Genomic DNA, 26,291 nt, shown 5'->3' with positions numbered 1-26,291 from the left:
TGATTTCCTTCAGCATTTTGGTGTGTTTTTCATTTGGCAAACTTCCTTGGACTTCTGAAAAAATAGTCTTTGATGCACTTTCTTGATTGTAAATCAATGTGGTTGGACCAAAACTATTGACAGTTCTACAAGTGCCATGTATAATTTGTAGTGCATGTCGAAAGAACCAAAGACTTGTTGATCCAAACCAAGGTTTTTATAAACTAGAAGACTGGAGCATATCACAAGTAGGTCGACCCGTCCAGAATGACCTTGTCTGGCTAGGAGCAATCCTTTAAGACCTGCCAGTAGGTGTGGCTACACTCTCAGCCAATCACAGTCATCCTACACTACCATCTGTACATATGTACATATACACATTGGTGATAGAATCTGTACTATCACATAATTGCAGCATGTTTCCATTTTAAATTCTAATTCTCTGACAATATATGCTATTTATATCTCTTCCCAATAAACCTTCCCCTCGATGAAGTCTTGCATCTGTGTGAGCTGCCTGCACTCACAGCGGATGTGTCAGAAGAGTTTGGACGTACCTAGCTTGATTCCTAAGGGAATTCCTGAGGTTTAAAGTCTAAAGTTCTTGTGGAGGCCAGGGCTTAGACCAACCCTCTAAAGAAATACTGACAGCTGTTAAAATATTATGCAACAAATGTTGCTGACTGTGAGCAGCAATTCTGAAGGGAACCAGCAACATTCCCACATCTAGCAAGCAAGGCCTGGTTTAATCAAACAACCAAGTGACCAGAGTTAACAAAAATCAATTCATCATCTATTCCTGTGCCAGGTTTGACCCAGCACAGTCTTCAATTGCACTTCACTGCTAATGGACACAAGATGCCCAAGTTGTCTTTCTCATAGAGTATAATTGAAACATCACTGCATTCAACTAATTTGCATTCATGGTGCTTATGCAAACTGCCAAAAGTTGATGGATGTTACATCATGTTTTGGCAACTACCATATGGCTATCTGCCATCCTTTCTCCCCAGTTCCACATCAGAATATTTCATTGTACAAAAGTTAGTTTCTGTATTACCACAATGACAAAACTGGCAAAATACTTATTTGTCTGTAAAGTCCTTTGGGATGACCAAAGATCAAAAAATTTATGGCCCAAGTACAAAATCTTCCTTTTTATTCTCTTGTTTTACAAATAATTTATCACAATGGCACTCCATCAATGTTCTAACATATCCAAACAGATTTAGATTTATTTTAATAATTGTAGTCGGAGCTTAAATGTTATATTGTCAATAAATATTTGCTAACATCTTCAGCAAACACACTATGATAATATTATAAACTATTAACCATAATTAATGCAGAGATTTTGATATTTAACACTTGAACCTGAAAACTACAGATCCACAGTTAGCATTACAAGGAATAACAACTGAATGTCTTTATATACAAGCCAGAAAAACAATTCAAAATCATGATGAGGGATCATTAAGAAGTAAAATGGCCTGGGATCTCCTGAGGGAAACTTGCTCCTGGCCTGCTGCAACTGGAGTTCCACATTACAGGTACACAATCCTTTATCCAGAACCCTTGGGGGGCTGCGTGTTCTGAATTTCGGATTTTTCCGGATTTTGGAAAGTCAGATTTAAGTCCACCCGAATTGAGCTGCCATACCACCCCCACCCCCTTCCAGTCGCGTTGCTGGTCTCCCCCCCCTCCCTTGCCCGCCCGACTCGCGCTGCTGGTCACTCGCCTCGCCCGCCCGACTCGCGCTGCCAGTCTCTCACCCGCCCGTCTCGCACTGCCGGTCTCTCACCTGCCCAACTCGCGCTGTCGGTCTCCCCCACTCGCCCGCCTGACTCGCGCTGCTGGTCTCTCGCCCTCACCCGCCTGACGTGCGCTGCCGTCTCTCTCCCCACTTGCTGGATTTTGGAGCTTTCTGGATTTTAGATGTCTGGATAAAGAATTGTGTACCTGTATCTGAACTCAACTCCACAAGGCAGATCTTGCTGCTCAAAGTGGATCCAGAGCTGACTGGCCAGAACCTAAAGAGTGGCAGCACTTGAATAACATTATAAAGTATTCAGGACAGGCCAGAACAAGCCCAGCCCTCAACATTTCGAAGGAAACATTAGGAAATCAGGCAAAAGGTTTGGCAAAGTTGTCAAGCTTCTTCAATGTTACACATTAATTGTTAAATGGGTTTTAAGTTACATTTTAAAATCTATTAAACATACCAGAATCAAATGCAAACATTTTCAAATAACTAAAACAAAATAATTTTAAACAATGAATCTTATATAATTCTTATTTGCAGCCCCATACAGCACCTAATTGCCTGAATACACCTGAGATTGTCTGATCTCGGAAGCTAAGCAGGTGCAGGACTGGTCAGTACCTGGAGGGTAGACCACTTTAGAACACCAGCTGCTGTAAGTTTCTGTGAGGGGCACTGGACAAAGTGGCAACTCTCTGTCTGCCTTACAGTGGACAAAAGTTAAAAAATTTAATGTATATTACATTCTAAATGTAGTGTTACTTGACAATAATGGAACCTTTAACCTTACAATCTTTATTAAATGAATGGACTTGGATTGTGCGTCAGTTAAACCAGATCTGTAATCAGATCCCCAAAATAAATGCTGTAAAATCTTTACTGCTATGACAAAGGTAGTGAAGGTGAGCCAACAAATGGGATTTTTATTTCAAACAAAGTCAAGTGAAAACCTTGTACAGGTATCTACAAAGAACTACTGGCCTTTGTCAGCAAATTTATCACCATTATGTTGATGTAAAGGTAATAATTATGATATTTTACATAGTTTCACTTTAGGGTTGGTCTTAGAATCTTTCTATAAATGATGAAGAAATTATATTTATTACCTGCTGTGTGATTGACAATGGAATCAACTAGCAGGCATTTTTCTTGGCATTCATTTCCTGACCCATCCATCGAAGACAGATAACATTCAACACAACTTCTGCGAAACAGAATCATCATTGTGGATTAATAATGGCAAGGCTTTTTGTTTTTTTTCCATTAAAAGCTAAAATATTGGTGTTCCTCATGATTTAATGGCCAACACATTTTGTTCAAAGGCAAATATTCAATCAGGAAAAATACTTTTGGGGAAATGTTAAGAAATTCATATTTAGACAGTTGATGTCAAACTGTTATTATTAACCATATAACCATATAACAGTTTAGCAAAGCCACAGTACACAAAAAGATAAAACGCTCCTCCCTTTTTTTTTGCAGATGAATCTTAGCTTTTAAATCTATTTTGTGCCACATTATGGTGTGAAGTGCATTTTTGAAACAGATACAAAAATTCCTTTGCAAATGGAATTAGATCGTGATTTTTTTTTGAATAGTTTTGATTTTCAAAGACTCATAAGTTTAAACACAAAATACAATCTCTTTCAACCCCAATATGACATACAAAGTCCATTTTTATCCCCCCCCCACCCCCTTATCCCGATATAACTCAGAATAAAGTCATAAATTATACAGGTACGAAAAACACAAATACCCCTACAGAAAACCTACGAAAAAACAACCAAGGTGACCGAGTAACCAAAGGTAAGGAATAAGAAAAAAAAACAACTAATAGAGCACAGCGTCTGCACCACATCCCATTTCATTGATCCCAATTGTTTCCACGTTGGGACAGATTGTTTCAGTACTCTTCTTCCGAAGGGGGATAGTCATATCTGCAAGGGTTGCCACACTCTAACGAATGTGTCATTTTTCCTCCTTAAATTGTACGTGGTTTTCTCCAGGGAAATGAAACTCTGCATTTCTATATTCCATTGTGAAATATTTAGTTGGGAGTCGGACTTCCACGTGACCGCTATACACTTCCTGGATACCGCCAAGGTGACCTTCATGAACTGAATTTGGTACTTGGACAGTTTAAAACACACATCCATAATGTTTCCTAGAAGGTACAATTCCGGATCTTGTGGAAAATCCACCTTTAGTAATTTTTTTCAGAATGTGTCCCAGGTCCTCCCAGAAGGCTCTCACCTTTGTACATTGCAGGTTGAATGGATAAAGGTTCCAATCTCCACACCACACTTAAAGCACATTTCCAAGATTTCTCATTTGGATTTGTGTAATTTTTGTGGTGTGAGGTACAGTTGATGCAGGAAGTTGTATTGCACCAACCTGTACCTGGCATCATTAACAGTTATCATGCTGTCCAGATACAGATCTGACCAGCACCACTCATGGATTATTGTGGCCAAGTCCTATTCCCACCATTCCCTCGACCTGTGTGAGCCTGGCTTCGGGCCCTCACTTTGGAATATTAAATACAATATTGACATAAAATTACACACATTCCCCCTTCAAATTAGAATTTGTCCCTTAAAAAAGATCGTAGTTGCAGATAGCAGAACAATATTCTCTTAAACAAATCACATTTATTCCTCAACTGCTCAAGTGTCATGAACTGTCCTCATTTGTAACAATCCTTGATACACCTGATCCCTTTCTGACACCAGGTGTCCAGGATCTTATTGTCCAGAGTCATGGGTATTATGTTGATCTGGGACAAGGGCGTTTTGGAGGATATCCCCATCTTCAATCCAATACATTGATTTATTTTTTGCCATTTCTGAAGTACATGCTTTAGTATGGGGTTATCAGTTTTCTTAAAAATTAATGTCCCATTTATATATAAACTTTCTTGCTACCTTTTCACCTATTGCATGTGGTCCAATTTGTTCCCTCTTCCTCAAAGAGTGAGGCAATAAACCTCGCCTGGGCTACCCAGTAATATTTTTTGAAATCTGGCAATTTTAAACCCCTCTAATTTGTAATTCCAAGTCATCTTTTCCATGGAGATTCTAGCCACTTTACCATTCCACAGGAACTTTCTGACACATCCATTGAGCATCTTAAAGAAGCCCTGGGGCAATGGAATGTGCAATGACTGAAATAGTTATTGTAGCCTTGGCATCACCCTGTTAACTCTGCCCACCAAAGTTATGGGCTGAGTTCTCCATCTACAGAGGTCATCCTCAATCTTCCAGAGTAAAGGGAGATAACTGAGTTTGTTTAAGTTGCGTAAATCCTTGCCTACTCTATCCCCAGATATGATCGTTAATTATTTTAAAACAAAACAGCTAAAGAGTTACTTTAAAAATAGAGAGAAAAGGGCAAATGGCATTTCACTGTTTTGGAAGGGGTTAATTTTAGCAGGCACAATGTCATAGAGCTGATGTATTACAACTTCAATGGCCTGAACTCAATTCTAACGCCTCAGTGTGCAGAGGAGTTCATGGGAATCTGAGGAGAATTAAAATGAAGTTGGTTTATGATTAGTTTCAGACAATGTAGTTTCAGTAGGTTAAGGAGCTTGTTTTATGCTTGTTTTCTGAATTTTTTTTGAATTGCCAAGTGATTGCTATTAATACTTTATAGGCAGACCAAATCGGGTTCTTAGGAAAACAAAGCCCACAAAATCACATAGAATAAATTAGAAAAAGAGTATCTGGAGATTACTATTTGGAGGAGTTGTGCAGATTACCGTTTTGAAGGGCAGGGGTCACAACAAGTTGGACATTTTTCACATTTTTCTCCAGAGGCCCCTGGATGTGAACAGACACATTTTCCACAAACACACACTCCTTGCCCACTGCACAGGACTCCATCTGCGGAAATACACAAGTCTATGCTTGTGGTGCAGTTGCAGTATTCACCCGTCCATCCTTGGTCACAAAGGCATTCACCACAATCACATGATCCATGCCCTATAAAGAGAAATAATCATCAAAACTGATGAAATCCAGTGTAACTCTAACTTCCAAAGTAAACCATACTCTTAGGTCTCTACAGATTAAAACATTGTATTCTAACTCTAAATCAGTTAACTGAATAAATACAGGAAGTGAATCCAAATATTAATTAATTATCCAAATTGAATTGCTTGGCCTGGAATCCTTGAAAAAACTTACATATGTGGTTAAAAAATAGTAGATGAGCTCACTGTTAGAGTCTTTGAATATAATCCATGCTAAGACTATAACAGTTGCTTTCAGGAAATCTTTATGCATAAAAGACCTGGCGATCTTTCTCAATGTCATACAATGGGGTAATTGTTACTTATCACAATAATTTATACAACCAAAGATTGGATCTGATAAACTTCCGAACCAGAGGCATAAGCATAGATCAAGTTTGTATTAAAATTGTCCTGAACTCTGTGCAGTTTCATTTGAGATTTTGCATCCTATTATCCAAACTGAACATGACAACTCTGAAGAAAGAACAAAACAAATTAATGGCCATTGACATTTATCGGTTACACAGTTTTCCTATCCAAAGATGCCACCTGACACTGAGTGTTTCCAATATTTTCCATTCTTATTTTGTATTTCCAAGATCTGCCATATTTCACTTGGAAAATATAATCTGACATATGTGACTCAACAATGTTTGATGCCTTGCCAGTGTATACCAGCATATTTGGTTAAGATTCCCTTGCCATCAAATAAACAATGAACCTCACACTATGGGTATTTATGGAGAGAGTGTGTGAAGCTGTTCTGTAACAATTAATCTTTTCATATAACTAGATGACAAATGATCTTTTCCACAAAATCTGCTCTTAGCTCAACAACTATTCAAGAAATGAATGTCTAAAAGTACAATTCAGTAATAACCTTGACTCATTTTCATCTCTGGAACCTAATGGCTGATTACTTAATTTATTCAGGTTTGTGGAAATAGTGCAATGAATTTGGCTACCAACTATGTTAAACAAAAATAATTAGAAAATTGAAAAGTAATTAACTGGCCATTAAATATCTTAGAATGTCCTGGGATACTTTAGATTTGTTTCATTATGACACAAGGATCTGCACCAGTAAGGATTTTTGCACTAGCCAAATAATGTAAATTATATTTTAAAACTTACATATTTTGCAAAAGAAAAGTAATAAAAGGATTGTATGGTAACATGGAATCCTTATTGAAATTGAAGAGGAAGACAAGAAACTTTATCTGAAAGACATATAATGGAATCAAATGTATTGTAACTTTCAGTCTAGATCAGTCGTCCTCAACCTTTTTCTTTTTCCACTCACGTAGCACTTTAAGTAATCCCTTTGCCATCGGTGCTCTGTGATTAGTAAGAGATTGCTTAAGGTGATATGTGAGTGGGAAGGGAAGGTTGAGAATCATTGCTCTAGACCCAATTGTTACTGAAATATTTTGCTTGAGAAAAATTATCATTGGTCCATTTCCTTTGGAGTATTGAAACCGTGCACATAACGAATCAATTTGGTGCGGTTATAATAGTGGTTTTCAAACTTTTTCTTTCCACCCACATACCACCTTAAGCAATCCCTTATTAATCACAGAGCACCAATGGCACTTAAAGTGGTATGTGAGTGGAAAGAAAAAGGTTGAGAAATACTGGTCTAGGTTTTCAAATATGTTGGATCATTTCCAGAAAAAAATATAGTACACCCAAGATAGTGATGCTGCAGTGTTTTAAAGAATTAACGTAGGCTTGGAGCTCAGAATTCATGATACCCATCCAAAATTCATGAATATCGGTTCATGGCCAGATTCATTGAACCTATGATTTTTCTAGCCACTAGTCAAAATGAATCTTCATTTTATCAACACCAAGTGTTCTGTAAAATTAACTAATGCACATGACTAAAACATATCTGTAATATCTTTGATAATGTCAGGTAGATAGTTTTACAAAGTGAAATTTATATCAACATAAATTAAGACTAAAACATCATTAAAAAAAATGACATAAATAAATAGTGTGCTGGAACAAAGGGCAGCTTTTATGGGAAAGTTGGGTGTAAAATTTGAAATATAGAACATTAAAACATAATAAATTATATTCATGTACTATGAAACATTCTACATGAATGTAATTAGCTGAACATGATAGATAAATTCTTTACACTTAGATTTCTTAATTATTTATCCATAATTGTCCACAATGAAAATGATTTACTTATTCCATTTATTTCAAGTGAATACTGGATATTCACATTGGGAATCTTTCCGTTTGTGCAATTTGGGAAGAAAAGTCAAAGATGTCTTACATGAACAAAAAAACTACCTAAAGAATAACTGAATTTCCAGGACTTTTTGTCTTGACTATTGAGCCCTTGGCAGAGGCAATTAGATAAAGGATTTTAGGGTAGGTCAGACAAGCCACAAAATTAATCTTATGGCAGACAATGTAATCCTATATTAAACAGATCTGATTAATTCCCTCACTAAATTACAGATTCTATTCAAATCGTATGGCGAAGTTTCAGGATACAAGGTGAACTGGGGACAAAGTGAAATCATCCCACTAACAAATTTTAATTACACTGAATATCAGCAAATGCCCATTCAAATGGCTCTTGTATGGCATCAGTTATCTTGGAATAATAGTGGATGATGATCTCCAGAATTTGTAGAAACTCATTTACCTCCAGATTTGAGTAGGTGGACGAACTTACCCATCACTCTAATTGGCAGGGTCAACTGTGTAAGTATGAATATATTGCAGTACTTTTTCCAATCCTTGCCAATTTCACTATCTCAAACCTTTTTAAAAACCCTCAATTTATTCAGGACTGTAAGGTATCTAGAATATCCATGGAAAAGTTAACATGGGATTACAGGTTAGGAGGCATCTGGTTGCCTAGTTTCAAGAAGTATTAATTGGCGTCTCAAATGCGATTCATTTCTTCATTTTTTGAGGGGGGGAAATACCCCCTCCTGAGTACAAATTGGATTGCACTCTCTGAAAGAGAATGTATATAATTATTTCATGTATAAATAGAATCCCAGAATTATACCAGCAGAACAGACAACCCCAATTTAAAACACGATTAAAATATGGGGTGAGACCTGTGGAGGATATGGACTGAAAAGAAGATTGTCATCAATGACACCTTTAAGACAAAATGAACTTATACCCATGACTTTGAACAATTATATTTTGGAAGCCTTGTATCTTAAGGGGATACAACATCTAGAGGACTGTTATGAAAAAGGACTTTTCATATAATTTGAACAGCTGAAGAAAAAATATGATTTGTCCAATAAGACCTTTTTCAGGGCCAATTTGGGCCTTGAAATGACTCTATCAGGCTCACTGAAAAGGAGAAACTACCCCATGAAAGGAATATATATATATAATTTTATTTCTAGAATGCTCTTTTTATTGATGAGTGAAAGTCATCAATAAAAGGTTTACATAAGTCTAGGGTGAGATGGGAGTCAGACTTCGACACAGCGATTGACTAATAACTCTGGTCAGAACTGTGTCAGGGAAGTTTGTTGGCTACTATCAATGCCAGGTATAGATTGGGCTATTATAATTTTATCCATCAACTGTACCTCACCCCACACAGAAATGACACCAATATAAACTTGAATTATCAGAGACATGTTTTAGGTGTGGTGTAGAAGTTGGTTCCTTTTCACATTCTACCTGGCTTTGCATGAAGGTGAGGCCCTTCTGGTATGACCTGTGATACCCTACCTCAGATCACGGGAGTCACCTTCCCAGTAGACCAAGAGCTTTGTCTTCTGGGAACTTTACTACGGTTGGTAGATTACTAACTAATTCTCAAATCAAATACACAACAACTGCTTTATGTGTGGCCAGGAAATGCATAGCAGTAACATGGAAGTCTGACTCCCATCTACTACTCATGGATAGGTGCTCTTCAGAAATGAATAGTTGCATTCCACTTGAAAAGGTCACATACAATTTCAGGAGGGGATATAGCACCTTCCTAAAAATCTGGCAGCCTTATTTAGACCAGATAGGTACCTCACTGGCATCACTATAGAGATACGATTGCTACAGTTAGCCAGTAGATCTCAATAAAGATTTTAACACTGTGGTATTATCATGCACTGACAATGGGACAATCTTTTTATTTTTTTTCTTTGTTCTTTCTCTGTTTAATAGGACTTACCATATATAGAGGGGAGGGAGTGGAGGGAAGGGTTTTCTTGATGTTTTATATTTGGTATGTTTGTTGATTTTAAATATATTAAAATTATCAGTAAAATATTACAAAAAAAAGAATAACTAGATTCCGAATAAAAATGCACATACCTCCACACAGAAGCCCATTAAATCGCACACAGGAAAAGTCATCACATTCACAGAAGGCACCATATATCTGTCCAAACTCAGATGGATGGCAGGCACACTGCCCACAGAGGCAGTCACCTCGACCACTGCAGGAATTGTTTTCTGCACTATTTTTGCAGGAACCAAAGGAAACACTTTCCTCTTCACATTCACAATGAGGTCCAAATCGTCCAGCATTGCAAATGCACACACCACACTGAAGAGTGCCATTGCCACTGCATCTTGTGCTGTTATGCTCTGCATTTGTTTGGCAATTGCAGCTACAGGCTGGCTGTACTTCAATCTCAAGTGTATCTCTAAATCCTAAAGGTTTTATCACAATATGCTTAGGTTCCTTCAGACATTCAGCCAACTCCACAGTCACAATGAAAGAAACCTAGTTAAATAAAAAAAGATTAATATCTCATTTAAGAAAGAAAAGGTAAAAAAAATGTAATTCATCAAATTATCAATTATATTGGTATACTTTTCATATTTAAGGGTTTATATTTTATGTTTCCATCATAACCTGAGAACGGAGATGATTGTGGACCTCAGGAGGATGACGGTTGACCACTTTTCTTTACACATCAATAGTTCCGTTGTGTAGAGAGTGCAGAGCACAAAGGTCATTGGTGTGCATTTAAAAGACATCCTATCCTGGACCCACAACACCTCTCTATGACTCAGGAAGATGCAGCACCTCCTAAGGAGGTTGAGGAGGGTAATGCTACCAGTGTGGTAAACCATTGTTATGCTATGATTGGCTGCTGCCAGCTGGACATGCCTCCTGAGACTGATCCAACCTATAGCCTTTTGCATGCTCTCCATTCCACTCTTCCTTCATCAGTCAATGATGTTGATGGCTGTTCCAATCTATAGTTAATAAAAGCCTATCAGCTTCACAACTTCAGTCTTTTGTGATTATTGATGGTGCATCAATTTTATTAACTATATTTTTTTTTCCCAAAAAAAAGCATGGAACAGTACCTGAAACCTGAGAAGCTCAACTTCGACCCTTGATTGCTGGTCACCCCGAACACGTTTGAACTCTGGCTACGTTGATTTGAAGACTTCCTGGTGGCGGACATTATCACCACAGATGCTAACTGACTGAAATTACTCTTCTCAAAAGTCTGACCCCAAGTATTCCCAATGATCAGTGATGCCAACTCATACCTGATGGCTATGGAGATCCTGAAGGCTCAGTATTGCAAGAAAGTAAACAAGGTCTAAGCCAGGCACCTCCTGGCCGCCAGAAAGCAGCAACCTGGTGAATCAAGCGCCGTGTACCTGTGGGCCCTCCGGAGCCTATGCAAAGCAGGCGACTTAAGGCTGTGACAGCCACCCAGAATTGTAAGAACTTTATCAGGGATGCTGACATGGCCAGTATCCACTCTGGGTACCTAAGACAGAAACTCCTGGAACAAAAAGTACTTGATCTACAGAGGGTAATTGAGCTGAAAGAGATACTGGTGGCCCTCCAAAATTCAGATGATTACTCAGTTGCCACTTGGTCACCGTGGGTGCCACTATCCTCATACGGGGGATCATCCTGCGCCGTGAGCAACCCAAACTATCCCACTCCTCTAGTGACCTGACCTCGGCTGCCATTGAAGGTGATCTCCCCAGCAATGCGGACAAGATTCGCCCATTGGTCAAAGCCACCACATTTCCCCTGCCAGCTGAGGCCCAAGCTGCATTTGACCATATCAAGAACGACATTGCCAAGGCAACCATGCACGCCATAGACGAGTCTGCACCGTTTCAAGTGGAGAGCAATGCATCTGACTTTGCCCTGGCTACCACCCTCAACCAAATGGGCAGACTCATTGCCTTTTTCTCACACACCCTCCAGGGCCTTGAAATTTGCCAATCCTCCACCGAGGAGGTGGCCTAGGCCATCGTGGAGGCAGTACACCACCGGAAGCACTTCTTCGCTGGAAAACGATCCACTCTCCTCACGGATCAGTGAGCAGTTGCATTCATGTTTAATAATAAGTAGAGGGGCAGAATCAAGAATGATAAGACTCTCAGGTAGAGAATTGAATCGTCCACTTACAACTACTGCATCCTCTTCTGGTCTGGCAAACGTAACAAACCCCCAACTTGTGCCAGTGTCCAAATGGACAGACTGCAGACCTTCCATTATAACCTTTGTCACCCTGGAGTAACTAGGTTTTTCTGTTTTATCAAAGCTCAGAATCTACCATACTCCATTGAGGAAGTCCGGACAATGACTAAAAACTTCCAGGTCTGTGCCAAATGCAAACCGCAATTCTACTGACTGGTCAAGGAGCACCTGACCATTTCGAGCACCTAAGCATCGACTCCAAAGGGCCCCTCCCCTCCTCCAAATGGAATGTCTTCTTCCTTACAAACATCGACGAATACTCCTGTTTCCCTTTTGCCATCCCATGCCCGGACATGACTATGGTCACAGTTATCAAGGCCCGTCACAATATCTTCACGCTTTTTGGGTACTCTGGCTTCATCCACAGTGACCAGGGGACCTCATTCATTAGTAACGAGCTGCACAGTACCTGTTGGCCAGGGGCATCGCCATGAGCAGGACCACCAGCTACAAAATTAGAGGAAATGGACAAGTGGAAAGGGAGAATGCCACAGTCTGGAAAACCATCCTCCTGGCACTGAGGTCATGGGGTCTCCCCATCTCCCAATGGCAAGAAATCGTCCCAGACATATTCCACTCTGTTCGGTCACTTTTATGTATGGCCACTAACAAAACACCTCATGATTGGATGTTTGCTTTCCCTAGGAAGTCTGTGTCAGGGACTACACTGCCCGCCTGGCTCACTACTCCAGGACTGGACCTGTGTCTGAACCGTGCCAGGCAATCTAAGACTGATCCGCTGGTTAAGAGAGTCCGCCTCCTCCACGTTAACCCCCTGTTACGACTACATTGACTTCCTTGTTGGGCGCAATAACACAATCTCAATTCAGGATCTGACACTATCGGGCGCCCCTCTGATCACCACTGACCACCTACAGACACTCCCCCCCACTGTTACCTTAGGGGTCCCTGAGCCTGAAGCTGACCACTCTCCACCCCTTGCTATTGGTACGGGCCCAGAGAGCCCCAAAAACCCAGCAGCAATAGAAATTCACCAAGACAAATGGTTACTTAAATAAAAGTAGTTTATAATTTTCTTTAAACATAAAAACAGGATCAAACTTTAACTTGGTACTATTAACTTAACCTCCTTCTAATTCTAAGTGCACATGTAAGTAATATGTATAAGTTCAGGATAGGTCTTTGATTCACAGTCCAATCTCACTTCTCTCTCTTCCAAGTTCACTGGTATCAGGCAATTCTTAGACTGGGCACAGAATTTAACATTTATGAATTTTCACCAAGCTCTGGTGCTTAAAGGTAATTGTTTACTGTTCAGGAAGGTGCTTGTTGGTTTCATAGAGAGATTTGTTGCTCATTGGACACATACAAACTGATTCCCTCCTTGCCAAAGAAACTTGACCCATCAGGGTTTTCCAAATGATAACCTCTTCTTCTTCAGGTCACCACAGAGTTCCTTTTGTTTTCCTTGTTTCAGGTGACCACAAAGTTCCTTTTGTTTTCCTTGTTTCAGGTGAAACACTCTAGCCAACCATTTCCTCTTATATGGACCATAAGGGTTTTCAAAAGGCTGAACTCAGAACTCACAAGCCGTCTTTCAGATGGGGTTTCAACAAGCTGCCAGCTTGCCATGACTGCAGAAACCAGTTCTCTTTCTTTCTCTTAAAGAAAGCCTATTTGGTCTCCTCTCTCTCTCTGCTTGCAAAACCACATGACCTCCTTAGAACAGCAAACTGCAACCAAACAGATTGCATCACCCACCCAAACTTCTCAGCCCTTTCATCTGATGCTTTCAAAACAATAATCCATTACTTCACCACATGTCCAATTAACACCAACTTGTTAATTATCTTGAGCTTGGGTTCTTCTATTTACACCTCCTTATGAAAACCTTTAGCAAAGCAGTTTTGATTCCCTTTACAAAGGCACTGGGCCCGGAGTGCCTGGTTTAAGAAAAGCTCTTGCATTTTAAATGAGATCTGTTTTGTGAAGTGTTTGTTTGTGATCTAAACAACACCCACAATCTATTGCCTTCAGAACATATCTATATAGAATATAAAATATTATATAATCCATCACACTACTGTTGTCACCCATGATGCACCAGCACGACACTCCCTTACCTCCTCACCTGTTTCCACCCCGCCTTGACAAACAGTAACCAGTGATGACAGATCAACCCCACAAGCTCATCAGGTCACTACAGCAGTGCCACAACCATTACCACGTCATTCGCTGCAGCAAAGGAGACCCTCTGACTGACTTAATCTGAAAGATGTATATTTGTTTCATCTTTTTTTTTCTCACCTCACCGGACTCTTCTTAAAAAGGAGGGGTGAATGTGGTGAACCACTGTTTTGCTATTAGATACTGCCAGCTGGACACACCTCCTGAGACTGATTCTACCCATAGCCCTTTGCATGCACCCCATTCCACTCTGTCTTGATCAGTGAGGTTGAGGGCTGTTCCAGTCTATAGTTAATAAAAGGGTATCCATTTCACAACTTCAGCCTTTTGTGACTATCTTGACAACAATTTGGAGGAGTACAACTGAGAGTGTTTTGTCTGGCTGCATCATTGTGTGGTATGGTAGCTGCAATACACTGGACTGGAACCTTAAATCAGAGGATTATCAAAATAACTGAGAAGATCCCTGGGGCCTCCCTTTCTTCTATTAACAACATTTAATGGGGGTTTTGCTTAAGTAGGGCCCAAAGAATTATTGAGGACACTTTCCATCTAGCACACAGTATATTTGGCACACTACCATCAAGAAGGAGGTGCAAGAGCATCAATATCAGGATGGCCAGGCTGGGAAATAGCTTCTTTCTGCAGGCTGTGAGATGGATGAACAGTATCCTGTAAATGAGTAAATCATCCCAAAATGCATATTTATTTAAATTATATCTTATACATATATATACACATAATTATTACATGCTGTGTATTGTGTGTGTATGTGTGTGCACTGTGATCCAGAGAAATGTTGTTTTGTTTGGTTGTACATGTTCAGTCAAATAATGTAACTTTGAATTTGATCACATTGTTAAAAATATGTAATGGGCAGGGTCAAACCCTTACCCATGCCCACTATAGTAAATATGGCTTATATTTAGCCCTTTGCTTTAAAACATTATAATATCCCTCTGGGCTCAGCAATGTCCAAGGATGCAATGAATGGTCAGGTGTGCCTGTCTCCAACCACCAACAATTTCGGAATCCTCCAATTTGCAACATCCTGGTGTCAATGCCACCCACCCTATTATAAATACTTTCTACTTCATTTTTGGGTTAATTTAAAAAGAATTATATGTAAGTGTATTAGATTGGATATGTCGTAGATAATTAAAATCCAAATATTTTGGCTGTTAAAAATGATGGGGTATCGACTGATTGATTTCTATCCATTTTTTGTTGGCATATCATAAATTTTAAGATCCCTCTGATAGTGTGGCCCAAATTAATGGAAGAAATTTAGGCATCCACCTGATTTTATTATTGTTCTTTCAACAGGCGGCAATATGACTGTAATGAGTTCCCAAGATGGTCAGTAAAACAAGTATTTTTTGGCAGAAATGAAAATACAGTACTTTGAGTCAAGTAAATATCTTGAAGCGTAATTTTTTTTTCTGTTGCAGTGTTTGTCCTTGCTAGGTTAGATGTAGGTAAAAGTGTGGCAGTGTCTTACACAAAGATTTCTCACTTAAATAGAAACACTATACCTTTTCTCCAAAGTAGAGATGAGAGCACTTTTTCTCTCCAGGAAAATCTGTGCCATTTTGGCAGAGAGCAGTGAAAAAAAATTGCAGCCCATCAGTATCCCCACTCACTTCCAGTTCCATTTCAGATCGCAGCTCCTGTAAGAACAAGAAGAAATTATGCAAACTTATAGCATATGTGAGGCATTTATCCCCTCCATGTCATTTTGTTGCACATCCCATGTTCTTTCCTCACGCCCTGTTAAATCCTGAGTGTGAAATGTCCTTGATCTGTCCTATTGCTTTGGACTTGCTTCTACAATCTTTCTACAACCATGTTACTTGGTATGTATTTCTGGTTCATTTGCCCTCTATAATGATAGTGATCAGTGTTCTTAGACAACACATGGATGAAGGAAAAGGTTCTTTACTTTAAAGTTGATGTAAACAGCACCATGAGGCATGCCATGAGGCTGCAAGTCTACATTACAGATACAGCATACTGTGTGTCCAGGCAAGTCTAATCAAACAGAAAGGCACTGCTAGTTGCATTGCAGCCATGATCATTCTCATTACATCTCCCTTTCTTACCACAAAAGTAGCTTACTTTTAACTGACATGTTTTCTTTGTATAACTCTCCAATTTTAACTTTAACATCAGGAACTTACATTTTCATTATTATCAACATTGTTAACATTTTTTAAACTTGTTTTGTGTGTTCACGTTTACATACAATAAAACTTGAAGAGCGAATAAGATAGCATGACTTCATTCTATAACAGGACTCTTTAAATTTGCTCAATGAGTCTCTTAGGAGGACAATCTTGACAATCTCCTTGAATCTGAGTTGTTGCCTCAGACGATGTCTTCTCAGATGTGCATTCAAGTTGTTCAACAGTATCTATCTTTCCATCTACTGTGGCTGGTCCCATTTGAAGATCTCGACGATTTCTTTGTAGAACAGCACCTTCATCTGTCTGAATGGTGTATGATCTTGGTTGGACTTCACTAAGGATAGTTCCTTTGAGTCCATAAGTTCTTTTTGTCTTAGCCTTACTTGGTCACCAGTCCAGAGTTCTGGTAGGTTTTTTGTTCCTCTGCCAAAGTAATACTTTTGCTTTTCTTTCTCTTGTTCTTTGAACTTCCTCACTTTCTCCCCCTCTTTTGTTTTCAGGAGGTTCTCCTGAATGGGTAGGTTTGATCTTAGCCTACGTCCCATAAGGAGTTGTGCTGGTGACATACTACACTCAAGCGAATATATCGCTTGCTCTGGTAGAAGTCCATTCCACTGTCTTCTGCCTTGTTCATCAGTCTTTTCACTGTCTGTACCAAATTTTCCACTAGTCCATTGGACTGTGGAAAATGAGGACTTGACGTGGTGTGAACAAAGTCCCACTCTTTAGCAGACTGTCGGAACTTTAAATTTCAAAACTGGGGTCCATTGTCTGTGAAGACCTCACTCGCCATGCCATGTCTGAAGAATATGGCTTTCATACCTGTTATTTCAGCATCTGCAGTAGTGGTGTTCAGTCTACACATCTCTGGATACAGGGAGTAATAGTCTGTGACAACAAGATAGTCCTTCCCTTGACATACAAATAGGTCAGTGCCTACCTTCTGGTAAGGTCAGTATGGTGCCGGGCTTGGCTTTAGTGGTTCTGCAGGATTGCTTGCTTGATATCTCCAGCATATTGAACAGTTTAACACTTCATTTGTTATATCATTGTTGATTTTTGGCCAGTACATCACCTCTTGAGCTCTTTTCTTACACTCTTTGATTCTGAGATGTCCTCCATGGATCCTTTTTAAGCATCTCTTTTCTCAGACTTTGGGATAAGGATTTTGCTTCCTTTGTAGATTACGTCTTCAATCATTGATAGTTCCAGGTGAGCAGTCCTGGAATTTGTGCTCCAGTATCCAATTTATATGTCATTCACTTTTAATCTCAACATCCAGTCTCTGTTTATTTTTCCAGTCACAATGTCTACATAGAATTCCTCTATCTCCCTTTCATCTACTGCATGAAACTTGCTTTGTTGCACGTAGTTCCTGCAGTTGCATTTATTGTACATATTGCATATGCTGGACACTTTTTTGGTAGGTGTTGTGCACCGTATCAATGACATGGCTTTCCAAGAGGAGTGGCTATATTAATTAGCAAAAATGTGCCATTTAAAATAGAAGAGGAAATAATAGATCCAGCAGGGAGATATGTTATGATAAAATGTCAGATATATTCAGAGCTTTGGAATCTACTTAATATATATTCACCTAACGAAGAAGATCAAAAGTTTATGCAAGATATCTTTTTGAAGGTAGCTAATACGCAAGGGAACATACTAATAGGAGGGGATTTCAATCTGAATTTGGATCCAAATATGGATAAAACGGGGAAAAAAATTAACAGGAAGAACAAAGTAACCAAATTTATAATTAAATCAATGCAAGAAATGAAACTTGTGGACATATGGAGGAAACAAAACCCAAAAGAAAAGGAATACTCATACTACTCGACTAGACATAAAACATACTCAAGGATAGACCTATTCCTGTTATCAGCCCACATTCAAGGGAGAGTTAGGAAAACGGAATATAAAGCTAGACTATTATCGGACCACTCACCCCTGTTATTGGCAATAGAGCTAGAGGACATCCCTCCAAGAATGTATAGATGGAGATTAAACCCCATGCTACTTAAAAGACAGGATTTTAGAGAATTTATTGAAAAACAATTAAAAATGTACTTTGAAGTAAATACGGAATCAGTGGAAGATAAGTTTATACTATGGGACGCAATGAAAGCATTCATTAGAGGGCAAATAATAAGTTATGCAACCAAGATGAAGAAGGACTATAATCAGGAAACAGAGCAGTTGGAAAGGGAAATAATAAACATAGAAAAAAAATTAGCAATAAAGGAAGATACAACCAAAAGAAGAGAATTGGCGGATAAAAAAATAAAATATGAAACATTACAAACATATAAGGTGGAGAAGAATATAATGAAGACAAAACAGAAATATTATGAACTAGGTGAAAAAACACACAAAATCTTAGCATGGCAGCTTAAGACAGAGCAAACTAAGAAAATGGTATTGGCAACAAGGAAAAAAGACAAACAAATTACATATAATCCAAAAGAAATTAAGGAAAACTTCAGAGAATTCTATGAACAATTATACCGAACCGAAAACGAAGGGAAAGAAGGGAAAATAGATGAATTTTTGACTAAAATTGAACTACCAAAACTACAAATAGAGGAACAAAATAAATTAACAGAACCATTTGGAACAGTAGAAATACAAGAGATAATAAAAAATTTACCAAATAATAAGACACCAGGAGAGGATGGACTCCCAATAGAATTCTACAAAACATTTAAAGACCTAATAATACCGCCCCTCCTGGATGTAATCAACCAGATTGATGAGACACAAAACTTACCAGATTCATGTAAAACAGCAATAATTACAGTGATACTAAAACAAGGGAAAGATCCACTCTCACCAGCGTCATATAGACCAATATCTCTGCTAAACACAGATTATAAGATAATAGCTAAACTATTAGCGAACAGATTAGCAGAACAGGTACCGAAAATGGTAAATTTAGACCAAACTGGATTTATCAAAAAAAGACGCACAACAGACAATATTTGTAAATTTATTAACTTAATTCATGCAGTAGAAGGAAATAAAGCACCGGCAGTAGCAGTTGCTTTAGACGCAGAGAAGGCCTTCGACAGAGTAGAATGGAATTACTTGTTCAAAGTATTGCAAAAATTCAGTTTACCGGAGAAGTATATTAATTGGATTAAAGCATTATATAAGGGACCGTTAGCGAAAGTGACAGTAAATGGACATGTATCAAAGCAATTTAACTTAAGCAGGTCAACGCGGCAGGGATGCCCACTATCACCATTATTGTTTGCGCTAGCTATAGAACCACTAGCAGAATCGATAAGAAGAGATAATAATATAAAAGGAATAAAAATAAAAGACAGGGAATATAAAATCAGTCTGTTTGCGGATGATGTGATAGTGTACTTAACAGAACCAGAACTATCAATAAAAGAACTATATAAGAAATTGAAGGAATATGGAGAAGTGTCGGGATACAAGATAAACGTAAATAAAAGTGAAGCAATGCCTATGAATAACGCGGATTTCTCAAAATTTAAGGAGGAATCCCCATTCAGATGGCAAACGCAGGCAATAAGATACCTAGGTGTGCAAATAAACAAAAATCTAGGCCAATTATATAAACTCAATTACAATCCACTAATGAAAAAATTACAGGACGATTTAGAGCATTGGAAAGAGCTACCACTAACACTGATAGGAAGGATAAACTGTATTAAAATGAACATTTTTCCAAGGATACTATACTTATTTCAGGCATTGCCAATACAACTGACAGAAAAATTCTTCAAAGAGTTAAAGAAAATAATAAGGAGATTTTTATGGAGAGGGAGGAAACCGAGGATAGCACTAGATAAATTAACAGAATGGTATAAACAAGGAGGCTTACAATTGCCAAACTTCAAAAATTATTATAGAGCCGCACAATTAAGGTACCTATCAGACTTTAATCAAACAAGGGAAAAACCAGACTGGACGAGACTAGAATTAGATAAAATAGGGGAAAAGATACCTGAACACATATTATATAAATGGGACGAAAAATTGGTACAACATAGAACTTCTCCAGTATTACACCATCTCCTCAATATATGGAAGAAGATTCATGTAGAAAGAAATAAAATAAATTACCAAATACCAAAACTAATATTGACGCAAAATAAGCTACTCCCTTTTACAATAGACAACCTTGCCTTTAGAAAATGGGAAAAAAAAGGGATTAAAAGAATAGAAAATTGTTTTTCAGGAAGTAGATTCTTATCCTTTGAACAAATGAGAGATAAGTACAATATAACTGGAGATACAGCGCTGGCATATTACCAACTGAGATCCTACTTGAAAGATAAATTAGGAAGCAACTTGAGTTTACCAGAGGGAAGTAACCTTGAATATGTGATTACAGATACAATGTTAATCAAAAGATTTATAAAAAATATGTATATTAAACTGCAAGAAAAGGAGAATGAGGAAACAAATGGTAAAACTAAACAAAAATGGGAACAAGATTTAAATATAAAGATAAAAAAGGAAACATGGGAGAAGTTATGCTCTGGAACGATGAGAAATACAATAAATACGAGGCTGCGTATGATACAATATAATTGGTTACACAGACTATACATTACACCGCAAAAGTTAAATAAATGGGACCCAACAGTATCTGATAGATGTTTTCGATGTAAAAAAGAAAGGGGAACAACAATTCATGCAATCTGGACATGTGAGAGAGTAGAAAAATTTTGGGATGATCTCAATCAGATATTAAATAAAATAACAGAAAACAATATACCAAAGAATCCAGAGATCTTTCTCCTAAGTAACATAAAAAATAAAGAATTTGGAATTGACTTGGAAGATGCACAAAAAAGATTTGTCAAGATAGCCCTAGCCGTAGCAAAAAAATGTATTATGTCAACCTGGAAATTGGAAGATAATTTGAAAATACAACAATGGTATATAGAAATGAATAAATGTATTCCATTAGAAAAAATAACATATAGTTTAAGAAATAATATTGAAATATTCGAACAAGTATGGGAGCCTTACATTAAATACAATAGTGAAAACCTACCGGGAACAAACATTACCTAAGTTGATGGAAGGAGAAGAAAAGAAAAGAATGGACTCAGTAGAATTTCTGGTGTATTTTTGTTGAATGACAACATTGTCTAACTGAATTAATGCAACCTAGATTGTATACCTAAAATGGATGAGAGGGGGGTGGGGTGGGGGGGGTGGCTTGGGAGGAGGGAGGGGGGAGGGAGAAAAAGTCACTGTAAATGTATGGAAAAGAAAAAGTGTATATCATGGCTATTGTGATTTATGGTGTGAAAAATAAAAAATTAAAAAAAAAAAAAAGGACATGGCTTTCGATTGTCCCTTTCAATTTGTTCTCTGGCCATGCCACTCTTTCCCTTTTGGTGCTCTTTTTGTTAAATGGTTTATATCTGTTCTTGCTCACTGCATCCACGAGGAAGCTAGTTTCACTGAACAGCTCTTTGGCCTGCAATTTTACAGTTTCTGTAGCTCTAAAGCACACATGTCAAACTCTGGTCCGCGGGCCAAATTTGGCCCTCGATATAATTATATTTAGCCCGCAAGATCATTTCAAAAATGTATTAGAGGTGGCCCGCTGGCCGCCGCACCAGTATAGTGCATGCACAGTAATGCAACAAATCCCAGAATGCATTGGCGTCAGCCTGCTAATCGCTCCCACCTCCTCTGTTTACGTTGCAGGGTCTCACCGTGGACTCTGGTTTTGGGGCCTGGTCGGTGTCAGGGGAAGCCAAGGCCGCTTCCCAGCGCCCGGAACTGGAGGCCTCGGGCCTGATCTCGCCAGGACCGTTGCCCACTCCCCCTTCCTGCCGCAGGCTGATCCGCGACTCATGTTGACAGGGCCGCTGATCCGCCGAGATGCCGCCCTGCAGCGAGAGCCGATGCCCCCGCACTGTCGTTGTCCAACCCGATCGCCCGCAAACCCCGCCCTCCCGCACACAGGCCTGAGTAAAGATTATGAACTTTAATCTCAGGATAAAACGATCTTCCAATAGTTTCATGTCACAGTGATAAATATATTCCTGGTTAAAAATGGTCCTGCACCTGGATACAAGCTCATTAGGCATAAAACTTGAAAAGTGTGTAAATCAAAGGATATCTGTACCAATGGAAAAAGGGCATGGCAAATATCCCTGCTAGAGTTCATGCCCACAATCAGTCACCCATTTGATTGTTTCAGGAATCATGTTATTCTCCCACATTCTCAATAGCCCTCAGATTTTACTATTCGACAGCACACTAGCAACATTTAACAAATCCTCTATAGAGAAATATTATTTATTGAATATTTTATTTCTCATTTGTTAATGCTTCTGGAAAGAGTTTATCCAAAACTATTATTAAACATTTATTTTAATAAGAAAAAGTTTAACATTACATATGTTGAAAGAAGAGAAAACATGCAGATGTTGTTGAAAATTTTCAATAAATATTTAGTTCGGCCCTCGACTTAGTCCAAGTTTTTAATTTTGGCCCTCCGTGAATTTGTGATACTCTATGGGATTTTCCTGATCTATATTTTGCTCTCTTAGCAGTCTTCCCCTTAGACTATCATCTGAAATACCACACACAAGTCTGTCTTTTATCAGCGAGTCAGTCAGTCCACCAAATTCACATGTTTTGCTTCTGTTTCTCAATTCAGTCAATACTTTCTTCTGTTTTTTGTACACATGTGAAAAAGCTGTGCCTTTTAAATGTCACGTAACGTTTTGGTATGCAGTATGCCTCTAACTGTTCCATTATTTTTTCCAATTTCATTTTGTCTCCTTCAGCAGAAAATGTGAAGTTATTACACACGTCCAGGGCTTCATCATCCACAACATGTAAGAAAACTGATGCTTTCAATTTATTACTTTTGGACAAAGTGCTGTTTTCAGTATTATCCTATCTCTGATACACAGTAACATTTAAACCTGCTTCAAATAATAAAAAATAAATTATTAAAATGCTAATAAAGTAACATATTAAAATAAATAAAAACAATGAATGACCTGTGGTGAATCTTTGAGAGAGCTCTTCATTAATTTGACTTTCACCTACTTTTTCACAGCTCTGCAGTGTTTTTTTTCCCCCCTTATGAAATATCGCCTTTCCAGATCACAATATTTTCCTGGACAAAATTTTTGCAGCATGCCATCACACTTCTCTTGACAATTACATTAAATCTGTGCATTCAGTTGTAGACTCTTCTCCCCTTTTTTATCTACCCTTTTAAACTCTTGCTGATTTTAACACATCAAATCTCCCTTCACCTTCCTTATTCCAAAGGAGACAAAGCTAGTTTTTTTTTTGTCTTTTTATATAATTGGTATTTTATTCTAGCAACCCTCCTTGCAGGTTCTCTGAGACTTTGAAAATGACTCTTTTTCCCCCCAAAGTATTTAATCTATATACTGTATATTCTACATTACTGTTACATATTCTTCTAGCCAAATGAACTATTACTCTACATTAAATTTTATCTGTCTCAGTGTGTCTATACATTTCAACTTATGTCCTTCTGGCACATATTATTAAGCTTAGTGTATTTAATATTATATATGACTATGTATTTAAAAGAGATAGATTGTGGGGGTTCAGTGTAGGTAATTTCATAAAACACATCTCATTTAAAATGCAAGAGCTTTGCTGAAGCCAGACATTCAGGCCCCAGTGATTTTTGCAAAGACAATGGAACTGCTTTGAAAACAAATTCAAAAACAGATGCAAATGGAAAAGTCCAGGCTCAAGTGCTGATATAGATCTTTCAAAGATTGGGTTTGGAGCCTTGGGAGGAGGTTTGGATTTTAAAAGCAGAAAGAAAGAGAGAGATATCAGTTCTACAGTAGCTTTTGAGGCTGCAACATGGTAAGCTGGCAGGCTTGTTGAAAATCCCATTTTGAAGATGGGTTTTGAGTTCTCAGTTCAGCCTGTTGAAAATCCTTGTAGTCCTTACAAGAGGAAATTACTGGATAGAGTGTTTCTCCTGAAAGAAGGGTAACAAGAGAAACTCTGTGGTGATCTAGAAGAAGAGGTTATTCTTTGGAAAACTGATGATGGGACAAATTTCTTTGGCAAGACACCTGAGTGACTGATTGGAGGAAATCAGTTTGTGCGTGTCTAACAAGCAACAAATTTCTGTCTGAAACCAACAAGAACTTTCCTATGCAGTAATCTTTAAGCACCAAAGCCTGGTGAAAATTCATAAATGTTAAATTCTGTGCACAGTATAAGAATTGCCTGATACCAGTCAACTTGGAGAAGTGAAAAGTGAATGATTGGACTATTAAAGCAAAGAACTTTCCTGAACATATACACATTACATACACAAGTGCTTAGAATTAGAAGTAATAAGTTAAAGCTTGATCCTGTTTTTATGTTTAAATAAAATTAAACTCAACTTTTGTTTTGATGAATTTCTATTGCTTCTGGGTTTTGGGATCCTCTGGGCTTGTAACAAAAGTATCTTGAATTGAAAAGTTCTGCACCATGTGAAAACTTTGAAATTAATAATGGTCCTGATGCAACCCCAGAGGTCAAAACTGAAAGCTTTTCTCTTGTCCAGAATGCAACTTTTCATCATCACTCTGGGTTCCATCCCTCAGCTAATTTCACAGAATAACTTCACTTTTAATATGATCTGCTTCAATCTTGCCAAGAAATATATTATGAAGCAACTTTTCAAAATCCATAAATGGAATATCAATAGAACAAAATCTTTGTGGACAATCCTTTCCATTACTGCCACCATCTGTGCAATTCTTCGTTTGGTTAGCGTATCAAATTCCAAGTAGGACACCAAAATTAATAAACTTATATAGTTTAATTTAAAGAAAGATGTTAATTTAGCCCTCTTCAAAATTATATATTGATAAATAACAGCGCATAAATATATATATATATTTGAAAAATATTTTTACATACATGTATACAACTTTGAACCTCAGATTATCAGAGACATGTACAGTTCTTTACAATTATTCACCAAAACATAAAATATCTTTGGTATGTATACAGTACAAACATGTTTTCATTGAATAATTAATTCATTGAGCTTGCTAGTTAGAAATATTAAAAAGAAAGCTTGTACAAACTTGCAGACTGAATCAGATCATGGAAGAGGCTTCCAGGAACATCACAAAGAATAATTGCTATCTTCTGGGAAATATTACTTAATTCCCTATACACCATGTCCAGCCTAAGGGTTATGACATAATGGTGCACCTGGAAACAATCTGAACAATGACAGATGTCTTTACAAAACTGCCTGTGGTGAATGAGCTCCCCAAAAAAACAAGTCAACTTTGAAATGGAAAATAAAGCACACATCTATCTCCGTTTCAACGGGTTATGGTTTACCAAGCAATCAAACTTTTGATAACAAATAAAAGATAAAGTTTCTGCTTTGCCTTGGTGGGAAATCCACAGGTAGAGAAAAAAAATCAATTTTGAAAGCTTTATTGCTGCTGTACTTATATCCTGATTGTATAGATTGAGACAAAACAGTAATTTTGTCTCAAAGCAAGAATTGTACAAAAACTTATAGAACTCTGATAGTATGGGATCCTAGCACCATATTTGTATGTATTTACATATAGCGATAGTGATTGGCTGAGAGCCATAGCCACGCCCACTGGCAGGTTATAAAGGACTGCTCCCAACTAGACCCAGGTCAGTCTAGACTGGTCGACCTCGATGTAATACGCTCCAGTCTTTTGTTAATAAAAGCCTTTG

The 26,291-nt window shown here is 38.1% G+C and overlaps 1 protein-coding gene across 5 annotated transcripts in view; it reads right to left on the bottom strand.

Moving 5' to 3' along the window:
• The window catches only part of itgb6 (integrin, beta 6), a 75,136-nt gene that overhangs the window by 11,885 nt on the left and 36,960 nt on the right, over nucleotides 1–26,291 (bottom strand). For all 5 annotated transcript variants that reach the window (XM_069935388.1, XM_069935389.1, XM_069935391.1 and 2 more), the window contains 4 exons: nucleotides 15,906–16,040; nucleotides 10,071–10,485; nucleotides 5,502–5,724; nucleotides 2,848–2,945 (listed from right to left, as the gene is read on the bottom strand). In XM_069935388.1, coding sequence (XP_069791489.1) covers nucleotides 2,848–2,945; nucleotides 5,502–5,724; nucleotides 10,071–10,485; nucleotides 15,906–16,040 — 871 coding nt within the window. The remainder of the gene's footprint in view (nucleotides 1–2,847; nucleotides 2,946–5,501; nucleotides 5,725–10,070; nucleotides 10,486–15,905; nucleotides 16,041–26,291) is intronic.

This window comes from Narcine bancroftii, chromosome 4 (assembly GCF_036971445.1).
Source record: "Narcine bancroftii isolate sNarBan1 chromosome 4, sNarBan1.hap1, whole genome shotgun sequence".
NCBI lineage: Eukaryota > Metazoa > Chordata > Chondrichthyes > Torpediniformes > Narcinidae > Narcine > Narcine bancroftii.
Note: the sequence above shows the minus strand (reverse complement) of the source record. Positions and strands in the feature narration are given on the sequence as shown.